Source organism: Electrophorus electricus, chromosome 2 (assembly GCF_041902795.1).
Source record: "Electrophorus electricus isolate QZ-2024a chromosome 2, ASM4190279v1, whole genome shotgun sequence".
Taxonomy (NCBI): domain Eukaryota; kingdom Metazoa; phylum Chordata; class Actinopteri; order Gymnotiformes; family Gymnotidae; genus Electrophorus; species Electrophorus electricus.
Window position 1 is genome coordinate 35,127,903 of NC_137498.1, and position 24,532 is coordinate 35,152,434.

General features: G+C 39.9%; 2 protein-coding genes and 1 long non-coding RNA gene across 4 annotated transcripts; 1 reads left to right on the forward strand and 2 right to left on the reverse strand.

Annotated features, from left to right (window-relative positions):
* Positions 1-305: 305 nt before the first annotated feature.
* Positions 306-11,500, reverse strand: fbxl2 (F-box and leucine-rich repeat protein 2). The gene is made up of 14 exons (XM_027026128.3): positions 11,205-11,500; positions 10,490-10,551; positions 10,324-10,378; positions 10,139-10,213; positions 9,767-9,861; positions 9,218-9,382; positions 5,033-5,159; positions 4,850-4,924; positions 4,089-4,219; positions 3,905-3,965; positions 3,689-3,733; positions 3,391-3,447; positions 2,976-3,188; positions 306-2,207 (listed from the first exon to the last, which is right to left on the reverse strand). Exons 1-14 carry the CDS (start codon positions 11,232-11,234, stop codon positions 2,100-2,102), a joined length of 1,299 nt encoding a protein of 432 aa, XP_026881929.1. The 5' UTR covers positions 11,235-11,500; the 3' UTR covers positions 306-2,099.
* A 693-nt stretch (positions 11,501-12,193) lies between these two features.
* LOC113587457 (uncharacterized) lies at positions 12,194-14,107 on the reverse strand. The gene is made up of 2 exons (XR_003411742.3): positions 13,968-14,107; positions 12,194-13,870 (listed from the first exon to the last, which is right to left on the reverse strand). It is a non-coding gene; the product is annotated as an uncharacterized LOC113587457 (long non-coding RNA).
* susd5 (sushi domain containing 5) lies at positions 13,868-23,951 on the forward strand. Of its 2 annotated transcripts, XM_027026119.3 has the most exons (5): positions 13,868-14,042; positions 16,856-17,030; positions 19,237-19,346; positions 19,564-19,752; positions 20,350-23,951. In XM_027026119.3, exons 1-5 carry the CDS (start codon positions 13,955-13,957, stop codon positions 21,951-21,953), a joined length of 2,166 nt encoding a protein of 721 aa, XP_026881920.2. In that variant the 5' UTR covers positions 13,868-13,954; the 3' UTR covers positions 21,954-23,951. The 2 variants fall into 2 exon arrangements, with proteins under 2 accessions (XP_026881920.2, XP_081557172.1); XM_081701046.1 differs by lacking the exon at positions 16,856-17,030 and having other exon boundaries at positions 13,911-14,042.
* Positions 23,952-24,532: the final 581 nt, after the last annotated feature.

Below are 24,532 nucleotides of genomic sequence, written 5' to 3' on the forward strand. Positions count from 1 at the left end.
TCTTATGGAGGTTATGCCTTCTACAGCATATGAGGACATCTTAACATATTTTCAGTAAGGCGCTTGTGTAGAATGGTAAATGTGTCCTGATTTGTGTGACGACAAAACTGTAAAAACATTGTGAAAATAGACTAACAGGTGAGAGTTGCTCGTGGATGGAAGTGGACAAGCAGACACTGCAGGAGGTGCTACAACTAAAACACAAGAAAATGACCGAATAGAAAACAGGCATGACTTTGGGTTCTGTATTAAAACATGGAAAACAAAGTTTCAAGTCCAGTGCAAGCCATAAACAACACTGAATGTGACACACTGCTCATATCTTTTATTTAAAGAAATGTCACAGTTACACCAGAACACGAGGACAAATCAGGTAACTTTTTTTTTTTCCCCAACTTGGTCAAAAATATGAAAGCGAGAGGGGGTTGTCCTTACGTTGCTGTGAAGTTCAAATTCATTATTTTAACCTTCAGTTCTCAACATGGGTGCAAGGCTTGGTTGCAGTGTATGGTTCTTTACCTGTAAATTATATTATTTTTTATTGTGATGGTCTCCAATGCTAAAACTCAATGAACCAATGGTAGACCCAGATCTGAAGTATGACATTGCAGCCCTGAGTCTTTTCTCTCTGAAACCAAATTTCCTACTCTCTACACCATTGCAAAATCAAAGGCACTCACACTCTAAGGACATCTTCATTGATTAGGCAATTCATTCAACAGTTGTCTGGATTAGTAAAATGAGGTCCAGTGTGCAAAGATTTGTTTTCAATGCTCAAAACCACATAACATTGTATGTAGATTTGTGCACACTAGAAAATAAGCATTAAAAGACACTGCACTGGCATAAAAGCACACCCTCCATGTTGAACTTTTTTGACAAATTGCACACTGGGCCCTGTCTTCTATCAGCTAAGTAAATATGCAGTAGCTGGCAGCAGATATATTTAAGTGGGTATATGGGTATAGAAGCAGGTCTATTGTAAAAGAATACTTTATTACACCATTTCCAAGAAAATGTCTGAATATGGAGTGCTGCGAATCCTCAAATATAGAACACAAAATCAGGGCCTTGAAGATATGCAATATTGCACTTAGAACATAAAATCCATGTTTCTATATCTGATATTAAATTCCCTCAGTAAATATAATTCTTCTAAATATGAAGTGTCACATCACTCCTAAGAATCCTTCACTTACACTGATACAGCCCAATCAGCTAAATGAACCCTATTCTTCTAACATAAGCTCTCTATTTCTTTATCTCTGTGCCCCCCCCCAATCCCCCCACCCCCACAACTCACACCAACCCTGGGGCACTCTGACAATTGCCTAAGTTCATTAAAATTACACTCTCCCCACCCCCTCTCAAAATAATGGTGAGCACTGACAGAAAATAAGAACCATTTTACTCCAGTTTAAATACATTCCTTGGTTGTAGTGTTATATTTTTTCCCACCATAATTAAACAAACATTCTCATACACACACGCAAACTCCATTAGAAGTCCAACAGAATTCATGACTTCCCACTCTCCGCGCTGAAGCAGTTACAGACGATGGGAGGAGCCTCCAGCACCCTCCCATGGCTAACACAGGAGTCTCACATCTTGCTCCCCTTTGCTCATTCAATTAATCTACTGGTTCCCTCAGGAGGGAATGCATTTTTAATGGTGATAGAGGAACAAGAAGTAAACACTGTCTGGTTGTCATGAAGCCCTGGGAGTCATCGCACACAGGCAAGCTTCTTTAGTCAGTAGATCCATGTCATACAGCATTAAGTACTTTCTTATAGTTTTCTATAGATCCAAATATGAAATATTTTACATGGTGGCTCTTCCACTTTCTTCTTGTATATCCGACAGTTCACATCATATGTAGTAATTATATTTCATGTTGAGTTGTATTTTGCAATTGCAACTTGTATGACTTGTGTAGCTCAGACCTGCTGCCAGGCAAATACTCAGTGAACAAACCATGCTTCCCACAGCCACACCCATGTGCAGAGTTGAGCAGTGGGGTCCAGTAGGACCAGGGTAGGGTTTGGAGGTTGACTGACAGCTCGACTCTCCATGGCGTTCCTCAGAAACCCCACCCTCTGTCAGAGTATGACGCAGCAGCGACAAAGACGCTGGCCTCCCCCATGCACTGAGGGAGGAGGTGTGACTGGGGCAAAGTAGGCGTGGACCTTAATCTCAGGGAGGTGGGCCTAGAGAAGAGGCAAAAGCATTCAGAAGCATCACTACCTGACATATTATGTTAATCACATGAATGATACAATTCAGAATGATGAGTACCAGCATGAAAACCATCTCTGACCCCATTTACACTTGCTCAGTTAATGTGTCTTGTATTGGGATTGTATGCAGATAATATTTTAACCACATGCATGTACACTACATAGTCAAATGCAGGTAGCTTAATATGACTAGCTATCTTGAACTCTGACTACTATTTAGTGCAAAAACATGTAAATCCTTTCATACCACCTGGTAGCCAAATTCCTGCATTATTTTTCTTGTTACTGTGCAACATGAATAACATTATAGCTGTTTATAAAACGAACTATATACAGTGTTATTAATTTACCCTAAGGAAAACACCAACTTGAGGTGTTTCCTTAATGGTTACTTTGTTTGATGTGAAATGAGGTGAAGGATTTTGGTTCCAGAAGATGCTTTAAACATTTTTACATCTTAAACACACCTCCTTAAGCGGCCTGAACCTTCAGATTTACGTCCAACTTAAATGCATCTTGGGTGTGTTTACTCTTACATTTGATATTCACATATAACAAGCCACATAAAACAACCAAGACACAAAACAAACAGGAGTAAACGGGTCTCATTTCAACATGCCAAGTCTCCACAAAAATGCTGGCACATTTCAATGGTTCAGCTAAGCATGAGTATAATTTAACTTAATGTGCTGAACAGGCGCAGTATGTTGTTTAGCCAGGAAGTAGGTGATGGCTGACCCGGATGCGTTTGATACCGGCGCGAGTGACCTGCTGGCAGTCATAGAGCTCGATGCGCTCGAGACGCTGGCAGCTCTTCAGGTGTTCCAGTGTGACGTCCGTGATGAGGGGGCAGTTATCCAGCTCCACCACCTGCAGGCGCTCCTGACCGGACACACTGCTGCTCAGGTGCCGAATCCCATCGTCTGTTATCAGCTCACAGTGCGAGAGGGTCTGGAACACACAGGCACATGTGCAAATGTGTGAAAAAAGGGTGAAAACGCCTGTATGGTAAAAAGCACTATACAAGACTAAACTGAACTGAACAGAGAAGAGGTAAATAAGAGAGCAATAACTCATCATAGGAACCCTTGAGATATACTGATATATCTCTCTAGCACGCACATACACACATGCACATGTAGCAGGCACTCACCAGAGCCTGAAGCCGAGGGCAGTGAATTGACAGCTGAACCAATGTGTTATCAGTCACCTGAAATATCAAACACATACACAGCACAAAAGGTTATTACCATCCTGTAGAAAAAGAAATTACCATGGAAATAAATGTATTTCTTAGATATATTCATAACTGTAGGAACTGGTAACCGATATATTATCGCTACATACCATTTCATACCTGAGGACTCTTAACGAAGCCAGTACTAACACTATCAGACAACAGGCAAGGCAATATGTGACTGCTTTATCTGCAAGGGGTGTGTGTAGCTTACCAAAATACATTCCTCTAAATCCATCTTCTCCAAATCATGACAATTCTGAAAAAAGGAAAATGTCAAGAATAGATGGAAGATGGAGATGGAAGAGAATGTCTTCTTGCATTTCCCATTTTTCACTCAGGCTTTAAGGTGCTGTTTAGGAATGTGCTGTCAGAGCCGTGCGTGTGTGTGTGTGTGTGTGTGCATGCGTGTATGCGTGCAGACACTCACCCTTGCCAAAACAGTGAAACCAGCATCTGTCACATGAGAGCAGCGAGCAGCTTCCAGGATCCTAACAAATTTAAAAATGCATATCAAAGGGTGTGTTTGCGTGTGCCCACATGTGAGAATGAGTGTGTGCGTGCGCCCACATATGCAAGAACGGGTATGTGCCCGCATGTTGTTTTAAGCTTACTTTAGTTGCTGGCAGTTGAGGCCGAGTGCAGTGAGAGAGGCATCTGTGATGTTACTGCAGCCAGACACACACACCATCTGCAGCTTGTGACAGCCTCGACACAAGCTCACAAATCCCTCGTCTGTTATCTGCTACAGGACACAAACTAACCATATCAATATCTCTGCCATTAGCTCTAGCATGTTTTCTTTAAATTAAAGCCCCCCGTATTTATAATCAAAGTAGAAACACTGCCATATCAAACCTTATAGCAGTGGCTCACTCTCATGAGTTACTGTCTTCCAGTCTGGCTCATGCATTGTTTTTAAGCATCTCTATATGTATTAAAGCAAACCCTCCTAACAGCCTAATGCTATAGGGATGGTGATTTTGGACAAGTCAGCACTGTGCTCTAAGGGCAGTCAAGCCTCACCCACCTCTGAAATGTATGTGCAGGCTTTGCCATACCACATTGTGATGATTTGAAATAGGGAATAAATACAAATACAAACCCCAAAACATGGACAAAAGGACATAATAGAGGCAGTGGCCCTCCACTTTGGATTTGTATGTGCTCCTGTGGAATGGGGCTGATTTACACTGCACGTTTAGATGGAAACATGATCACAATCGCAAAGCATGGCCTGACTAATGTACATTTGGTGTCCAAGAGCAAAAGCTAATTTTAGACTGAATCCTCTATACTCAGCCTGTGATATAATAAAGTAATTTTCTTTATATTGGTACAGTGGTCCCCCACTATTGCCACATTCATGTCTTACTGTGCAGGACTGCATGTTGATTGTCACAAGCTCTGGGCAATGCTTCTGAAGGTGCTTCAGTGCAGGATCATCGAGCTGAAAAACACACACATTGCTCACAGATGCACACAAGCTATGCTACTCCCAAAAATATGAAGATGAGGGAGATTTTTCAGGGGTGTGTGTTTGTGCACATGCGCAGACCTGTGTGCAGCCCCGAAGGAACAGTGCTCTGAGGCCACAGCAGCCACGGCTGATCGCCTCGATGCCATCACGTGTGATCTGATCACACCAGGACAGGTTGAGATTCTCCAACATCCGACAGCCCTCGCTGAAATACAAAGTAATGGGCACTAAAGGCAGCCACACAACACCAACACACGCACACCCATATTCAATCTAAAGACATATGAGGCCGATCTACAACAGATTAACAGTGATAGCTATGTAAAACCTACAGCTATATTTAACAAAACCCTAAATAAACCAGATTTTCATTATCAGAAGAAAGCTTCTCACACAGAACCTAATGTGAAGTACTGCAATGGTTTGGATGGAAAGACCTTTAGTACATTTGAATCAGTTTAACAGGCTTACATGAAAAGGGCATATGGTTTCTTATATTTATTATTTAAAATGTTATTGAAAACATAATTTGACAGTTGTGGCAGTAGTAGAAACGTTATACAGAGATATTTGTGATGGATAATGAAGGAAAAATAAGTGTTTGCATTTACAATACTTATGGTATTAGCTAAGGAACAGTATATTTATTTTGAAATATAAAATTAGTACAAGTCATTCCTTAAAAATATTTGGATAATTACTGTTTTATGTTTTTCAAAAAACAGCTACTTAATTATCCTTATATTTTATAATATCCTTTATAACATTGTTTTGCAGGAGGACTTTCAGAAAGTACTGTATACTATGACTGCCAAGTAATTAAAGGTTCAATTTCAGTCAATAAATCCTTTCACTAGGAGACATTTTAGTGGTTCTACTACTCCTAACTATGACTAATTTGGCCTTCAGAACATCATGCATGTTAGATGTTGGATGTGCTGCTCAGGACCTTTGTACCATGAGAAGATTAAGATATTGTGCAATTGGTATACATTGGACAGTTGGGCAGTTTTGTCTTGCTGTGAAAAGCCTTTCCACCTCATTCAAGTACATCCAAGAGAGATACATGCACTGTGCAGACCAGGGTATCAGTGGACACTCACTGTCCTGTACCTCAAACTATTTTGTCACAATGCACGCTTTATGCTGTGGGGCAGCATTATGCTGGTAGCATCAAAGTGTCAATCATCTGTAGCCACCAAGAGGGTCACTCACAGTATTCAGTTACACCAGCCTATCCTTCTGACATCACACCAGACGCCCTCACGGACACAGGGTGCTTGCACTCAATTCTGATTGTTCCATCAGCACAATGCAAAAGAAACCTGGACTTGTCCAACCATGCAAGCTTTTTATTGCCATCCTTAACAGTCAAATTATGAAGCGCCTTTGTCCACCGGAGACAAGCATCTGATAACCAATGCATTCTGAGATGAAATTCCACACACCATTGTTGAATTTAGATGGGATTTGTCTGCTTGTGGCTTGGCCGTTTGCTTGTACAAGTCTCTTGCCATTCTTCTTTGACCTCTCTTATCCACAATCTATATTTGTCCACACAAGGGCCTATCACAATATTTTTGCTTTTCACACCATTTTGGCTACAGCACTGAAATGGTTGTGTGTGAAAAGACAGGACAACAGCTGACTGAGGTGCTAATGCTGGCACACCAAGTAACAACCATCACGCCACGTTCATAGTCATCAAGGTAATTTATTTTGCCCTTTCCAATGTGTAACTGAACACTGACTGATGCTTTATAACCTGGCCTGCCTGATTTATACCACATACCTTAGTCATGTACAAACTGTGTTGGTGGGAGGTTTACTTAAACTTCAGTGTATACTATACAGTTTGAGATCAATGAGAAACACTGCATTATCAAAATATTATGTAAAGAAAATGTGTCTTGTTTAACCTATAAGAAATTCAATTCTGGTTTTAATGCTGAAGTCATTCTGTGATTTTTTTTTTTTTTAATTTAACCATGATTATGTGACATACACAACTTACCCACACCATGAAGCTGGGTTTTGAACAGTCTGCGCTTCACAAGCTCAACACTGTGTCTAGTTCACCATATCAACAAGTTCAATCATGTTCTTAATTACAAGCACATTTATTATTGCTTATTACAAGCACATTTACAGCTATTATGTTTATCTGAGTTCTTTATAACAGGATCCCTGTGCATTGGCTTTGTGAGATTGCTGTTGTGTTGATGGTTATAGATTTTCCCATCATTACCTTGTCTGCCAGTGTTGAGGAAGAACCCAAATAAAGCTTATCTGCTCTCACAGACTATATTTCTCTGTCAACTTTAAAAGAAATCACTAATCATAATACACTTTGCCGTATTGGTAAATTTTATTGAAATCGTGGTCATTTACCATGTAGTTGGTTTATTCAATTAGACAGCTTATCTTGATAAAGACTAACTCTTAGACATGACTGCTCTTTGTAGTGCTAACGTTCCTAGCCTGTTAGCCATGTTCCCTTAACCTTAAATCCTGATCAGCTAACTTTGCCTTTAGCACTCTCATGAGGCAGACAAACTTATTTCAAAATTTTAGTATTGTAAGTTCACTAGTTCATAACTCAAGCAGAATTCTTAATGTTTATAAACAAAACTTCAACATTATGTTAAATTACAAAATCTCTTAGCTGGTGTCTTATACAACATATGTCATTCTTGTTGTCCTGGCTGACATTTCTGTTGAATCACATTATGACTGAAGCACTTTGGTTGGTCACTTATAATAATAATTGTAATAATAATCTAATAATTGTTATTGTTGTCACTTATATCATCACTGGCCAAATGGTTTGTAAAAATGTATGAAAGGAAGCACCTTGGGGCTCTCCACAGGCTGTATAAAATTGTATTTCCCAACTCACACCACCCTTTATTTCTGACCAATACATACCAAACCTATCTTAACTGAAATCTATTGTTTATTAGCATTCCTATTAGATACAAATTGCATTTTAAATTAAAAGGTATTCAAATTAGAATTAATTTGGTGTTTCGGCTACATTACTGAGCTATTTATTGAGCCATTTGTTATCATTCCCTATAATAAAATTAAACTCATGTGTCTAGTATCTATATTTTGGAAATCTCTGCATATGGTATTGCTGAACCATTAGGAGTATACATAAGTAACACAACTCATAAAGCCACTGCAGTCACTGCCCCAGGTATCCACAAAGTTTAACACTGGGAGTTAATGATTGTGCTCCAGCTTCTGCTTAGGCTAAACATTGACCTATGTTAGGCTACAATGAGTCATGTTAGACCTCTCAGAAAGGCAGACTGGTATTGGAAATCCAGATTCATAATTTTATTTTTTTTTTTTAAATCAAAAACACCTTTCAGCCATTTAATCTAGACAAATGCACACATTTGAAAACACAGGCAAAATACTATAATGCATCCTCGAAATTCCTCCATTTTCTGATGAAAATCTTATATACAACCTATGGAGTAATGGCGTTATCTTTAAATAGCATGGCAGAGATTATACCATGGTTGGGATGGCATGCTATGAACTTTGAAAATTCCTAGTAAAGTAGGAGGAGCTGGCAGCAAGCTGTCAGGAGATTTGCTCTAGCAAATGGTGAGTTTGTAAATAACCCAAATTATCAAAATCACTTCATAACCAGAGCCACAAAAAAACAAAAAAAAACAAAAACAAAACAAAAAAACACATAATGACCATAGCATATTAGCATAAAGAACTTCAAAAAGAACAGTAATCTCAACTAAAAATTAGGGATGAGCATTTGAAATAACATTTCTGTTCATATATCTGTCCTTTTATAAATACTGATGATGGATGCACCAAAAGAAGAATAAATATATGTTAATCAATTACTAGTAATTAAGTATCAACTACTATTACTATCACCCTATTTATTCAGTTATCTATGTATTCACACACACACACACACACACACACACACACACACACACACACACACACAGTGTTCTAAAAGATACACATTAACACCTATAAACAAGCTATAAACAAGGCCACATTCACCAACATGACCACAGATGACTACAGCACTTCTTTCCCCACTAAACAAAGGATAAATGACAAGAAGTGTCCATAGCAACGCTTACGCATTCAACATGACTTCATCCACAAGTGAGGTTCAACACAAACACTCTGAGCTTGTAAATAACCCCCACCTTGGCCCCATTTTGCCTGGGTGCGCCCACTCCCCCCAATAAACACTGAACCGCTGGCATTCACCTTAAGGCCTTGAGTGCATGATTGGTGATGGACACGCAGGAAGTCAGATCAAGGTGGCGGAGTTTGGAGCAGAACTTGCTCAGGCTGATGCAGGTGGAATCTGTGATCTTAGTGCAGCCATTCAGATTCAGCTGCTCTATGTTACGACAGTTCTGAGCAAATGTCCTGTTAACAATAACAAAAATCTATTGATCACCACAAACATCAATAACATAAATAACCTAGCGATACCGATAATCAGGCTGGAAGGTCCTAAATTAACTCACATGACACCTACACATCCCCAAGGCCATAAAGATGGCCTCTATATTAAAATATCTTTGACAATTTAGTCAAATCGTAATTATTAACACGGGTGTACTACAGCATCTGCCCTTCATGGTTAAATGATCAATTTGAAGCATTTTATCTAAACAAAATACATTTAGCACTGTGTAAAAGGGATACATGATTAACATGCTCATGAACATAAAAATGAGTAGTCATTAGCTGTGAGATGTCAGCATTTATGTTTTAAGAGTTAAATCAAGCAATGTGAGGAAAGCTCACTTCATGGAGGCATCACCCACACTGAGACAGCCTCTTAGACTCAGCTGCCTCAGGAAACCTCCACATCTCTTTGAAATGTTCTCCACCACACGGCCCTGAGAGTGAGAGAGAGAGAGAGAGAGAATATCACGGATGATGTCACAGTCTATGGATTCAGTAACAAAGCTTACCGACCCAGTACTAATCCTATATACACACAGACCATTCCTGGCATAGAAACACACAAATATCTAAAGTACAATGGAGTGTGCAAAGCCTATTCACGTACAACACATACCATCTGTTATAGACAAACATACAACCACAAACATGAACACAATGTCCTTATCATAACAGTTATATTAAACAGAGAAATGTATAGCCATCATTTACCTCAATATCTGTCTGAAAGTTGAAGAGATCAATCTTCTGCCAGTTGCTTCCATCTAATGCTAAAACATTCCATGCCTTTTCAAGTTTTCAGATGGCAGGAAAAAAGACAACAGGATCTTGTCAAACTCCTATTTCTAGATTACGCCATTTCAATATAATGAGGCATACTATCAGACAGGACATACCTTGGACACCTGGGCACACCTACAGAGCGTAACCACATCTAAGTAGGAGAAAATCCTGAACAAGACAAAGGCAAAGAAACATAAATGCACTAAACAGATTATATCCTAAACTGACATCCGCAAATCCCCCAGACAGCACTGTTGATTATGCAGGATGGTGTCTTACCTAAGAAGAAGCTCTTTGGGAAGCTTTTTGTTGATTGGGGCCTCATCACTGTTTGATAACATCTGGGGAATAACAAGAGACCCACATTTACCAACTTGTCACAATAAACTGTTTTTTTTTAAAACACATTTTAACTGCGACCTCCTCTGCATACCTTCCACTGCTGGATTACAATTTGTGCCTCTACTGTATGCAGACAGACAGATACAAGAAAAAGGAAGTGTCAGCAGCAAGACCTACACGAGCGGTGCTGCTCATCTGATGTATTGTGCTTTGTGTTCTTCCTAACCACGCGCATTCAGGGCACGTAACCATATTAGCTATATCTAAACTCCAGGTAGCACAAGACGATTCCAACGCTAAACGGATTCTGGCCCTCTACTGACACGGTCAACTCTTTGGACAGGATTACCCTTGACGAACAAATGCAATACAATGGCACGTCAAAAGAGTCGCTCATGGACATATACGCGCAGACAAACGCACACAAACACACGGCCGCGCGCACACACACACACACACACACACACACACACACAAGCGCGCGCGCACACACACACACACACACACACACACACACACACACACACACACACACACACAAGCGTGCGCGCACACACACTGGTCGGTCAGCTGCCACCGCCCGTGTTCGTTTCTTCCGAGCACACTGAAAGTTACGTGTCCCCGTGCCCTCAGATCACTCGCTTTTAATTACCTCAAATCTGCCCTTGGTGATGCCGTTCATCTCCGCTGCGGTGTCAATAGTAAAGACAGTCTGGGGCGAGCGCTGCGCACGGAGACGTTTAGTCGGTATGCTGGCGTTACTGTTAAAACTACCGCAAGACGGAGGCAGACGAGTCCGTGTAGCCTAGAAGCCGTTCGTGTCTTGGTTGGTAACCGGAGGAATCCGGGGCTGTTCGCCGTCCGTGCGCTCTGCCGTGAACCATCACACAGTCAAAATAACAATAACATGGACGAAGTAGACTGCTGCTGCTCTGACCTCACTTCCGCTTCCCAAGCGACTGCTCTGACTATATTTCCGCTCGGTCGTAAAGTCTTTGCCGTTGTCTGCAGTGTGACTTTTATCTTCAAACGTTAATTAAGTAAACGTAGCAAACTGTTCAACTACTTAACTTCGGGAAGCTTCATCTGAATAACTTCAGTTCATATAAGTTAGTACATAGTCCTATTCTTCCAGGGTATTGGAAGGTGTTGTTGTGACGTCATTTTTGCGGGAAAAACACGCGTGGTTGATTGTTTTCATAATGTTCATAGCAACTTCACTTTTCTATACGGATTACGACCTGAACAACACAGATGAATAGTCAAAAATGTCTAGCTTTTAAGATACACGCGTTATCTACAAATGTAATTCAGCTTACTTAACTATTCTATCATATTAAGACTGTAGAAGCAATTATTCAATGCTCGAAAGAAACGGGCTACCTGTGCCGAATTACTCTGAAGTTTTTCTATCTTGTAATGCATAGCTTTATTAATATAATCCAAGATCATAAAATGTATATCCCATATAAGTGAAGTTGGAAATGACCTGCATTTTTATTTAAATCTCAGCCACTGGTGACTATATGACCATTTTGCTGAAAGCTGATGCCAGTATTTAAGATTAACTGCAAAGTTGTTAGCTGGATTACTCGTGTTTGATGGTATCTTAAAATGAAATGAGATATTTAGAACGTGGGGTCTTTTCAATATGTTTAACAGGAAATGCTAACTATACAGTGCAAAGTTGCTGTGAAATCATAACGAAACTTCTGGCAGCAAATTATTGTATTCTCAAATCAGAAAATAATTCTGTAAACTTTTGACACATTTCTGACACACACACAGTGGCATTAAGGTTTGAACAATAGGCCTAGTATGTGATGGTACATTTATATAAAAACCATAATCTAGCACACCTGATTTTAAGATGCTACTGAAAGACTTTATTAACTGTATGAAATGCGTTAGAACAGGATTGGAACTAAACGTTGCAGGGTGGTAGATCACCAAAACCGGACATCAGCACCCCTCATCTAGAGACTCATCTTCATTGAGCTTTATCATGCTCAACCGCACCCGTGTATAACAGCAGAGGGCGCAATAAAGATACCACAGCAAAACTGAGGACTTGTAAGAGATTTCTTTTACACAAGCTTCAGTTTGTGCATGATATAAATACATAAATTAATCATTGAACATGGTATGACTTGTAATAACAATAAATCGTTATGATTTTAGAGTGGTGACTGCTGTGTGTGTGTGTGCTTGCATACACATGTGTGTGGAGTTTGCTTGTGTGATTGAGAGTGAGAGAATGAAATAAAGTGTATGCATAACACAAGTGTCGTATGTCTCTTAGCACTGATTAAATGACAAACTCTCCTCATTGCAGCATACACACAGCTCTGCTGTTTAAGCAAATATTATCAGAAGGGATTCAGACAGACCCAGCTTGTACTGGCCTCTTTCCTGCCACTTACTCACTAAAACATGCTCTTTCTCTCTCATTCACACACACATACACACACACACACACACACACACACACACACACACACACACACACACACACACACACACACACACACACACACACACACACACACACACACACAGTATGCTATGTATATAGGAACATGGATGTGAAGTCTTAAAGTGTACATTTGTTTTTGTTTGTTTGTTTTATGCTGTAATTGAGGAACCTAAGGAACCTGTGCATTTTTACTTTCCAATCACAAAATGATTATTTCATTATTTATAATTAAAATGAATTAGCCAAAATATTTCCGTAGTATTACTGTGAACGCCTACCAATTGTTTTATACAGTAATACAGTGAAAAACCCAATAAAGTACTATGAGGAAGTGTGTGTGTGTGTGTGTGTGTGTGTGTGTGTGTGTGTGTGTGTGATTGTGTGTGAGAGTGTGGACGCTGGTATGAGGTTTTTTATGGAGAATCCTCTTGTAAATATTTTGAGAAGAATTTTGTTTGTTTTGTTAATTTTGTACAATGACACACATCAATTTGGAAACTCGAACGCGCCCTTGGGACAAGACAAAGCAACAAAATTGCAGCACCAAATTTACACAGTGGCAAAACATGACCAACACAGTTAGTAGTTATCACCGCGCCCGAGGAGTGTCGCACGTCGTCTGAGGCCCCCTCCCTGTCCTTCGCTGGAGGAGTTTTATTCCGAAGCGCCTCTGTTCTCATGGACTGCTGCGCCGGTTCTGAGCCATGACGTATTTACTGACAGCGCAGTGAGAGTTTTCGCACGAGCGCTCCAGCAGCTCGGTAATGCACTTCTTGGTCAGATAAACCTCCTTTCCTCCACGTCCGAGGCTCTGCACTGTTTCTTGGGCTAACTGAATCCCCCTGCATTTGGAGTGCGCAACGAAGCGTTTTTGCAGTTAACTTTGGAACATTTGGAGCCAGTACAAGGACTATTCAACCTACGGTATGCGACGATTACCTGCCCAGGACCTCTCGCTCATGACTTTTCTTGGATGCTTGGCTTGGTTAACCGTTGGTCTTGCTGGCGCAGACGGTAGGTTTCTCCTGTCTCTATGATCTTGGTTCGCTAATTACTTTCACGCGCTACTACAATGAGCATCAACACTTGATGGTTTACAGAGGAGACAAGAATCCTGTGCGCGCGCTTGAGAGAGAGAGAGAGAGAGAGAGAGAGAGAGAGAGAGAGAGAGAGAGAGAGAGAGAGAGAGGGAGTACACATTCATTCCAGACGTTTCTTAATGGGCTCACTTTTTGTTCCATAATAAACTGTCAAATCTAGAAGTTTAATTAATCTGTGTTTTATTAGATTGTACATATTTTAATTTCAATATTATCCGCAACTGCCTTGCTACCTAAGCAATGTCATTATGAATTAAACGAATAACTGTGTATCCTTAAAGAGTCGTGCTCAAAATAGACATTACACAGCGAGTGGCTGGAAAGAACCTATATTCAAACTACCAGCAGTTTTATTTAGAAAACAGCACAGCCTTCACCACTGCACGGGATGTTCTCAAGTACTCCGATGATCTCCACCTATGATTCAGTTTCATTTGCCTAAATAAAATAACTATAATTTGGTGCAGTAGTTCTCGTTTGGCCAACAGTAATTTTGGAAGGCTTTTATTTGGCTTTAGTGTGGCAGTGGCTAACTCCAGTCCTGCTCTGCAGCCCTAGCGTGTAATGTGATATTCCCTTCTCTACTACAAGTACACCTGACGTCATCAGTTAATTATCAAGATAATTATATATGTGATTAATCAGTTATGTTATGTAAAGGGAAACTATTATTTCCTGATTTCAGTGAAGATAAGGGCTAATTAGGATCACATAGCTGTTTGCTACACCAACCACTCTTAATGTGTCAAAGTGGAACTTTGGCACATAGCTGTTTGCTATGTGCCAAAGTTCCACTTTGACACATTGAGAGTGGTTGGTGTTTACCATTAGTTCCTATTCAATTCTATTCTATTTCATTCTCTTCTAGTCTACAGATTAAATAGTTCTGTAGCCACCCATTTAATTCCTACAGTTTAATGCTTTACCTGGTACAGATCCTACAGGCCTTAAGAATTAGCCAGCTAATGAGATGAGTCAGGAGACGTGTTGTTTTACACACAACGCTAAAGTGGGCTGGGCTGGGCTGTGGACTGCAGAGTTAGGAGTAAAAGTAACTCATAATGTATTTTGGAAACACAAAAAAAAAGTAACAATGACGTGAGCCATTCAGAAGGCTTTACAAACTCCTGACACTTATCATCATATCATCAATATAACAGGCATCAAGCAATTGTGACATTTAACAGTAAGGAAATATGGATGACAGACTTATCATTTATGGTGGGTCAAGTGAGTATTACTTAGTGGGCCAGTGCCATGTGATGTCATGGTAGACTGCCTGACACCAGCCACATAATTTGAAGTCATTTGCACCATCCACTCTGAGCCATCCATCCTAGTCATAAATCATTTGATTTATTCAGTAATAATATTATCTGTTGCTGAAGAATACACAGAAGTATTGTTAGCATGATGCAGGCAGCATACTGTCTAGTAATGGTGTTGGTGATAACTTACCTATCTATCTATCTATCTATCTATCTATCTATCTATCTATCTATCTATCTATCTATCTATCTATCTATCTATCTATCTATCTATCTATCTGTCTGTCTGTCTGTCTGTCTGTCTGTCTGTCTGTCTGTCTGTCTGTCTGTCTGTCTGTCTGTCTGTCTGTCTGTCTGTCTGCCTGCCTGTCTGTCTGTCTGTCTGTCTGTCTGTTTGTGTACAGTAACAGTAATCCTTTTATTGTGTTAGATATAGACCTATTTAAAAACATTAATAACAGTGGGGCAAAAGGACCTAAAATACACATAGACATTTACCAGGAATTTATGGTCAAACAGAAGGCAACATCATAAATAGAATACTACTGAAAATATTTCAGACTGTTAAAATATAACATTTCAGAGCTCGAGTTCATTCAATGGAATGGACTAATCCATAAAGCTAATTTAGTCACTTTTAAGATAGTCACAGTCTACTCTGTTTACTCCTTTTACTTCTTGAAATATAAAGTAATATACCAGTGTCTGATGATAATGTTTTGGGATAAATTTGTCTAGAGGTACTGAAGGAACTATTGAAGAGGTTCACCACAATGACTGCCTCCAACTTTTATTTTAGCCCTATGTGTGAGAATATGACTAAATGGGAACGTGAAGTTGGTGTGTTTTTGTGGCAGTTTTTGTGAGAATGTTGGCTACTTACAAGCAATCAGTTTGTGTGTGTGTTAGTTGGTTAGGGTGGGGTTATGGAATAATGCTGACTCTGGTGTTTGTGTGTATATGTGACTTCATATTTGCACCCTGGAGTCATGGATCCCTATTTGGAGCTCATCTTCATTCCTCTTTGCAGTCTTACCTTTAAGTTAGTGTCCACCCTGCACACCCTTTCCATAAAAATAAAACCCTTCTCCTTCTGCTGACACACAGTAGCCTCTGCCCTCACCTGACCTTGCACTGGTAGGTTCAAGTATTCTTCTGCTCTCCATTGCATTCGTTCTTATCCCTGAGATGGCACAGGTCTCCTCTCCACCATTCTGGGCCTGAATTACTAAAATCATCTCTAATTCTTTGTTGGCAGATTTGTTGTTACCATCTCCTAACTCAATTCAGTACCATTTTGCTGTGGACTTGCCCCTTCTGTTCCCTTCTATGAATTCCACTGACACTCAGTGGTTTCTAATTTTGTAATGTTAGCCGCATGCTCCAGAAAACGATGCAAGAAATAGGAATAACGCATCTTTTTATGTGCAGTCACCATATGTGTCCGTGTCTCTGGCAGGCCGGGTGTTCCTACTGGAGCCGAGGCCTGGCTCACATGCAGGCTTCCTGGCAGCCTTGGACGCGTGTGCAGCTCAAGGTGCACGGGTTGCGTCACGGAGTGAGCTTCGGCATGCTGTGGTTGAGTGTTCATTCTCAGCCTGTGCACGTGGTTGGCTCACCGGTCCCAGCATCGGGTGAGCGTCCCCACCACTCTCACACTCTGTCTGTCTCGTTGCTGTAACACATGAGAAGAACAGTGGTATTTCGGTGGAGGAACACTTGTAAGTGTGTGATTACAAGGAAGGGAATATGAGGATTCAAGTGGAAAGTTTTCATTCACTCCTCAGGCATTTATCCCCCCGAGAGAGCCGGACCAGAGAAACAGTCACAAAATACGTTAGCACTTTCCCACCATTTGTTGCCACTGCTATTACACAGTTATTGTATATTCTGTAATCTGAATGCCCAAATCCCAGAATAATTAGCACTTTCAAAATTTTAATTGCAAGTCTATTACACCTTGTGAATTATAAACTGTCTCAAATAAATCTTGAAACCTACAATTATGAATGCACTTAGAAACTTTAACCTTGAAACATATACATTCTTATAATATTTTATACACATTATTTAAAAAATATTTTAAGCATGTGATGCTCAGATGTATCCTGTCTTCTTTAGTTCTGGCTATTATGAAAATCATGTGACTATAGTTTTTTGTGGGGATGAGTGTGTGGTTATGTACATGTTGAACGGTTTTGACCTTATGTTGAAATGTATCTGCTACCCCACCCAAAAGGAATTCCCTTCCCTTCAGAGCAACTTTTGGATTACATACAGACTTGTCACAGCTGGCTCATAAATCTTACCTAATCACAGACAAATTGGCCTTTACCTGAACTCTAATTTAAACACATCTACAGCAGTCTTTAGTTCTAATGTAGATATACTGATGATAATTCAGTCAGGGGGAATTTCCTAGGTGACTTTACACTGTCCCAAGAGACCTCATGGTCAGCCCCAGTCACATTAGGCATTTTTATCTAGTTTTAGATTCTGGACCTGTTTTCTGTTATGTGTGCTAGTTTTTTTCTGATATAATTTTAATTTGTGTCAGCATCAGTCTCTGTTTGTAGGTATGTGTTTGGGAATGAAAATGGGATAAAGCTATATAAACGGTTCTAGTTCACATCACTATGGATAATTAATCCAGGAAAACCAATGTGTGCTTTATGCAGATGGGTTTCTGGTTTCACATGTTTTTATCATCTTATATCTATAAAGGACATTGTTCCAAGAGGTGCTGCTTGTTTCACACTGTAACATTACTTGTAGAGTCTAAGTCATAAATGGAGTACACCTGTCTCATGTTTGTGTGTGCATGTGTGTGTGTGTGTGTGTGTGTGTGTGTGTGTGTGTGTGATGTGCAGGGTTGGGTAGTATCAGAACACAAAATCATCCTCATGCAATCTCATTACAACAATGAAAGACTAGGTCAGAAATCATCAGCCTGTGTAAAAACATTCTAATTTGATTACAGCTGCATTGCAGTTTTCTCTCTGACAATTCTCCTTATGATCATCCCCTCACATTTTCATATTAGTTCATTTGTAAGTAATAGGAATTGTGTTAAATCTCTCATATAATCAATTAATGCATGTGAACACAGCCAGAAGGTAAACCAAGCCTCCCTGTAGTGGCACGGAGGGTCACTGCTTGACCAGAGGGGCAGGGGCATGTTAGGTCATTATCATCTCCACGCTGCAGTAGGGTCATTAACATCTTCACAGTGCTGCCCCATCAAACTGCTGGGAGACCTGCTCACTTCTGCTCTTGTTATCAGCATATTCTCTTCATGAGACAATGTACATTGCAAACACACAACTTGTTGACCGAGGCATGGCACTTATTGTCCATATTTAAAACTAATTAATCTCAATGGTAAGTGTATAATATTGGCATCTGTATTGGAATTACTGGAACATAACTGTGATTTTAGTGCATTGCTAATTTCCTCAGAGAGGATCTATTTGAGCAGACAAAAACTGCTCCAAAAATGAAAGTATTTAATTCCCAACCATTTAAGTAATACCACCATATTATTTACATTCTTGCTCTCCAACCAAATGGTGGTGTTTTTCTGTACTTTCTGAAGTATGGAATCAGAATACACAACTTAAACTGCAGAGTCACATTGTGAGACTAAATTTTTAAGCCTGTTTTGGAGGTGACTTTTTAAATGCTTGCTGGAACTAGGGTGCTGACCACCAACAGTTTGTACCGTATGGAGTAAAGTGGAGGATATTTTATCCATAATGTAATGGTGTAAAAGTGGTGTTGAGTGTTAGACTGCAGTCCAGTGCTGAACATTAGCTCCTCCTCTCTTCTGTCTCCCTGCAGGACTACAGTGTGCAGGAGTGTGGCTGGGAGCTTCCGGGCTGTGGAAATGCAGGTGGAGAATGCCACCGAGTCGTCTGAGAGGCTGCCTGTGTTCTGTGTGAAAGACACTGGTCAGTTTTAAGCTTTGCAATGAGACAACTCGGGGAGGGATTTAGGTCTTTACAACCAATATTTAAGCAATTATACCCTTAAGTAAGTTATCATGGCTTCCTGTGCTAAATGAACCAAAGTAAATCTGCCTTCAGATTTCTGCCACTATTACTGTGTATAAATACAGAAGGTCTATGTTTTGTTTCTAACCTTGTCTACTTCCCTGCTGTTTGCTAGGGGCGCCGTGCGGAAGTCCACCCTCTTTCCCCAACACACGTATACAGGGCCAGAGAGGACTGGAGCTGGGTGATGAGGTGCTGTACTCCTGTAGCCCTGGATACATGCTGCCCAGAGGAGAGACAGGCTTCAGCCTGCTGTGCGACAGCTGCGGGAAGTGGTACGGCCTGGTGCAGCTCTGCGTTAAAGGTGACACCATTTGTGCACTGGGGTCTGAAAAGGGAGCTTGGTAGAGTAAATATCATGGTCTACAATTCTTTAATGGGTTTTGTAGCAAGTTTGTGAAACATTTTTGTAATTGTCTTAATAAAATTACAAGAAAGCTACAATAGCAAGACATTTTTGTTTAAGAATGGTACTAACAGCCATGGAAGGCCGCAGGGGAGCTGTCTTTCAGACTGTTCCACACTGACCATGGCTCAATATACTGCAAAAGTACTTTTTGTTACTTTGAAAATTCCCTCTTTTATCTAATATTACAAACAGAACTAGACTAAGCAATTAGGGGAGGTACTGAACTTGAGAAATATCTTTTTTTTTTGGTTGGGGATTGGTTTGACCATGGTTACTTCCAATGTATCATACAAATTGATAACAAGCGATGTGACATTGACATATGTAGTGAACCAAGTATATGTGACAAAACAGTACTTATTGCTCCTTTTTATGCGTTATATTGAGAGTAGTAAAGTTTCTCTGGGTTTTGTTAAACCAGAATTAATATAATGTGAATGTAATGTAATGTGAGGTGCAATTATCAGTACAAATGTGTATGATCATTTACAGCTGATACTGAAGCCTTCATTGACTATGAAGACAAGCTTCCAGATGATGATCATTTCCATCAGGGCCTGGGGGAGGTGCATCACCTGACTGTGGTGCCTAGGGTCACTGAGATCTTTGATCATGAAGAGTCTACACCTGAGCTTGAGCCAAAGCAGAAAGGGCCAGTCATGGTAGAGGAAGAAGGCACAGATAAGGAAGATTCTAGAGTGTCTGTAACAGAGAACCCAGTGTCTCAGCTCAGCCAGAAACACATGTTCTGGTTTCCCTCAGAGACTTTTGAAGAGGAGAAGCATGCTCTGCTCAGCACAGCCACACCCATAAATGGCCCCACCAAGGATGAAAACTACATCCTGAGCAAAACTGACAAGAGCTTGTCAGAGACTGAGATAAAAGCAGAAGATCATGACAGTAAACTTTCACCCCAACCTCCCACATATGAGCCTGCCAGACACAGTGTGGGTAGCACGAAGGAGTCATGGCTGGATGGATACCCTGTTCCCCAGGAAGAGGAAAAAACAGGGACTATGTCTTCAGAGCGGACAGGGCCAGGACAGACTATGGACACTGGGAGTGTGACTGGTGGTTCAGAAATGCAGGTGTTAGAAAGTGTGACTGACAGGCCTGAAAGAACAGGCATGGCAGGAATTATCCCCAGCTATCAGGAGGAAGAGACTAAGAGTTTGTCTGAGTCACCTGAGAGGCAGGACTTTGGAAAGGTTAATGATTATCAGGAAAATTTAGAGACTGAAAGTTTGACTGAAAGCACTGAAGGGACAGGCTATTGGGGAGTGTTTAACCAACAAGGTGGGGAGCTTCAAAAAGTGACTGACAAACTTCCAGACCAGGTCTCTGATCATACAGAAGAAACACATATTGTTACAAAGGGACCTACCATAGAACAGACTGAAGGAGAGGCGAAGAGACCAATAGAGGTAGAATTTGAGGATGTTAATGACAGGTTTAAAGAGATGCCATCTCAAAGCATGACGGACAGTCCAAATGATGTCGAGATGAGCCCCACATCTTTCATCAGCTTCACTCAGATCTCAGCAGGCCATGACGATTCAGCTCTTAACGAAAGACCTACCCCGTACACACCTGGAGCTGCCCCTGAAAATGTCAGCTCCAGCCAGGAGGGGATAGGTTTTGAGCGCACTGCCACACCTACAGGAATGCCACCGGTGGACACTAAGTCCACTCAAAAAGTTCACATCATTAGCAATGTGGCCACACCTACAGTCAGACCTACAGTCAGTGCCGCTTGGGAAACCAAAGACTTTGGCCACTTTCTGGAGTATATTCCCACTGTAGGTGGTGACACCTCTGTCAAAACCCATGATAATAGGAGTGCTATGGAAGGAGACACAGAGCTTAGCCTGGACCATCCAGAAGGCTCCGATAAAGGAGCTTGTGGTGTGGACCCCTGCCATGTAGCTGGCCGTGGCGTGACGATTGCTGGCATCATCATTGGCGTACTAGTAGCAGTTCTTGGTGCAATCTTGGGTGTGTGGTGTTACAAAAGGAGGCAGCAAAAGAGCTCTCACTATCAGCTCAATGGAACTAACAGACAAACACAATGCATCGAGCTCCGGCAGACTGTGTAACCCAACACACACAAACACCATACATGTTTGAATACAAACACCATACGTTTGAACACAAACACCACATATATTCGAACACAAACAACATACATGTTTGAACAATATGATCTATGTAGACCCAATAATCCTCGGAATCAAGTCCCTGAAATTCTCCACACTAACCAAAGTAATAGGAGTGAGAGACTTCTGTGCTTTGTTAATACCTATTTCTATTTTCTATTTCTATTTCTATTTTCCCTGTTTGCCGTGTTGTGTGCGTAATATTTGATGTATTTTGCCTGTCTATATTTGATGCCTTGTTATTTCTGGATTAGGTTTGTGAATTTAATTCCATTTCGTGGACTGCATTTGAGAGGCTACCTGCCTGACTGGCACTGGATGTCTGATTAACTTTTAAAGACAAACATTTTGATTTATCAGAGGAATTTGTTTCTCATATTTCAAAAGACAGTCATCTGAATCAAAGATAAATCAGCTCAGTAATAATTGTACTATCATGCAGTTGTACTGTTTGGAAGGGAAGTTTTGAAACAAACAAAGCAAAAAAAAAAAAAGCTTCTCTGTATATTGTGACTAGTATAATTGGTATAATTCAAGCATCTACAGATTAATACAGATAGTGAATTTATATATATATATATTACACATGCATACATTCTATAGATTTCATCTATAGATTTCTGTAGATTTCAGTACAACACAGATTTACAATATAGATTTCCGCAGTAATTATTGGATAATATATAACACACCTATAACAATCAAATACCTAAGAGACTAATTTAGAAGCTATAAAACACAACAAAAATTATTTCTATAGGATATATTTAAAATTTAATCAGCTGTGACATTAGCTGTTTTTTGTTGTGGTGTGGTGTGGTATGTGGTGTGGTAGGGGTGAGTTTAATCTTCTGGATATAACAGATACATTTGTGCTTTGCTTTTGTCTCACTATGTAATTTTCTATGTCTAGCAGATTCCACTGACATTGTTTTTCCTCTGCTGTGTCAGGTGTTTGTAATTAAAACAGTATAAGGTATCTCTTACAGCTTTTCTGTATTAATCAGCTTTCTTTGGTGTGGGCATGTTAAGTAGACTGCTAAATCTGCTAAACCTAATCTCTGCTGTCTCTACTGCTTCATTAGTGATCTTACAAAATTTGCCATTTGTGTTTTAGTAGGTTTCCAAGAATAAATGTAGACATACATGCTATAAATAAAAACTGGCAAGTAGAGTAACTTAATATTTAAAGTGCTTAATGATCTTACTGAAATTAAAACTTTGCAAAATGTTTTTTATTTGTAATGTTAACAAGCAGATTTCGGTGCATTGCCCAATTTCCCTATTTTAGGCCTCTTCGGTTTTTTCAAGAGGTACCACCGCAGAATTAGGAGCTACATCTGTTAATCTTTTATGTCAGATATATTTAGTGTGAATGTAGTGTGCATTCCCTTTAGTTCAGTAACTAATGTTATTCATGTTTTGTTAAACTGTTTTTTTTATACTCGTGATCCTTTGTAACTAACCCAAAACTCTTAGCAGACATCAAAAAATGTATCAGTAATCGCCAAAGTGCTTGTACTCACAACCAATGCAACAAGAAGCATTTGATTTTTTCAAAAATATGATCAAAATTGATTTGGGCATTAATTTAACCAAAGGGCTTTTTTGGAATAATGTACAAGTGTCTGTATCCTGGTGCGGGATACTACCATCTCCGTGCCAATATACTATACAGGACTATGTAGACTTCCAACAGGCTGCTAGCGAAAGTAACACCTTTAAATTAAAACATGGGAATTACATCTATTTTGTATGCCATATGCAGATTTTCCCCAATTATTTGTGTCTCTGGAATGTCTCATCTGATCCATAAACTTTCTCTGAAAGTTTCTAAGAGGTGACAGAATATCAGTGAATTATATTTCTTAGTGTAACAGACTAACTGAATTGTTCTAAATAAAATCCAATCACTTCAGGAAAATGCTTTCTTATTTGGAGTTTGTGTATATGTGGGTGAATTGGTACATATATATTTTTTTGTTTATTTTCAACAGCAAAGTAAAATTTCATTTTAGCTCATTATGAAAGTTGAAGATAATAAATCAATTAGTTGAGCTATCTTGTGTATTTCCAATAGTGCTTGTTTATATACACGATTAGGTCACATCAACTGATAATAAAATAAAGGTACTGACAAAGAATGCGTGGTTGTGCTCACATACACTCTAACAAGAGGAACAGAAACTCATTTAAAAAGGTTAGTACATAGAGTATCTGTGCAGTTTATCACACCATAGTAGGAAAAGTTCACAGTGAAAGAAAGAATGAAAGCAAGACAGAGAGAGAGAGGAAGAGAGAGAATCATGGGTCAGCATTTTTATCATTTTAGTGAAAATGAGAGGTGTATGTGTGTAGGTGACTGTAAGCCAACATTCACCTTTAAAATTAAAATGTCAGAACTTAAGATCCAATGTTTAGTCTTTTGCTGTTAAATTTAGCATCAGGGCATTTGAAGGTGTGCACTTCTAATTTTGTGCATGAGTCTAGGAATTTCACATCTGTGTACATACTTTGGC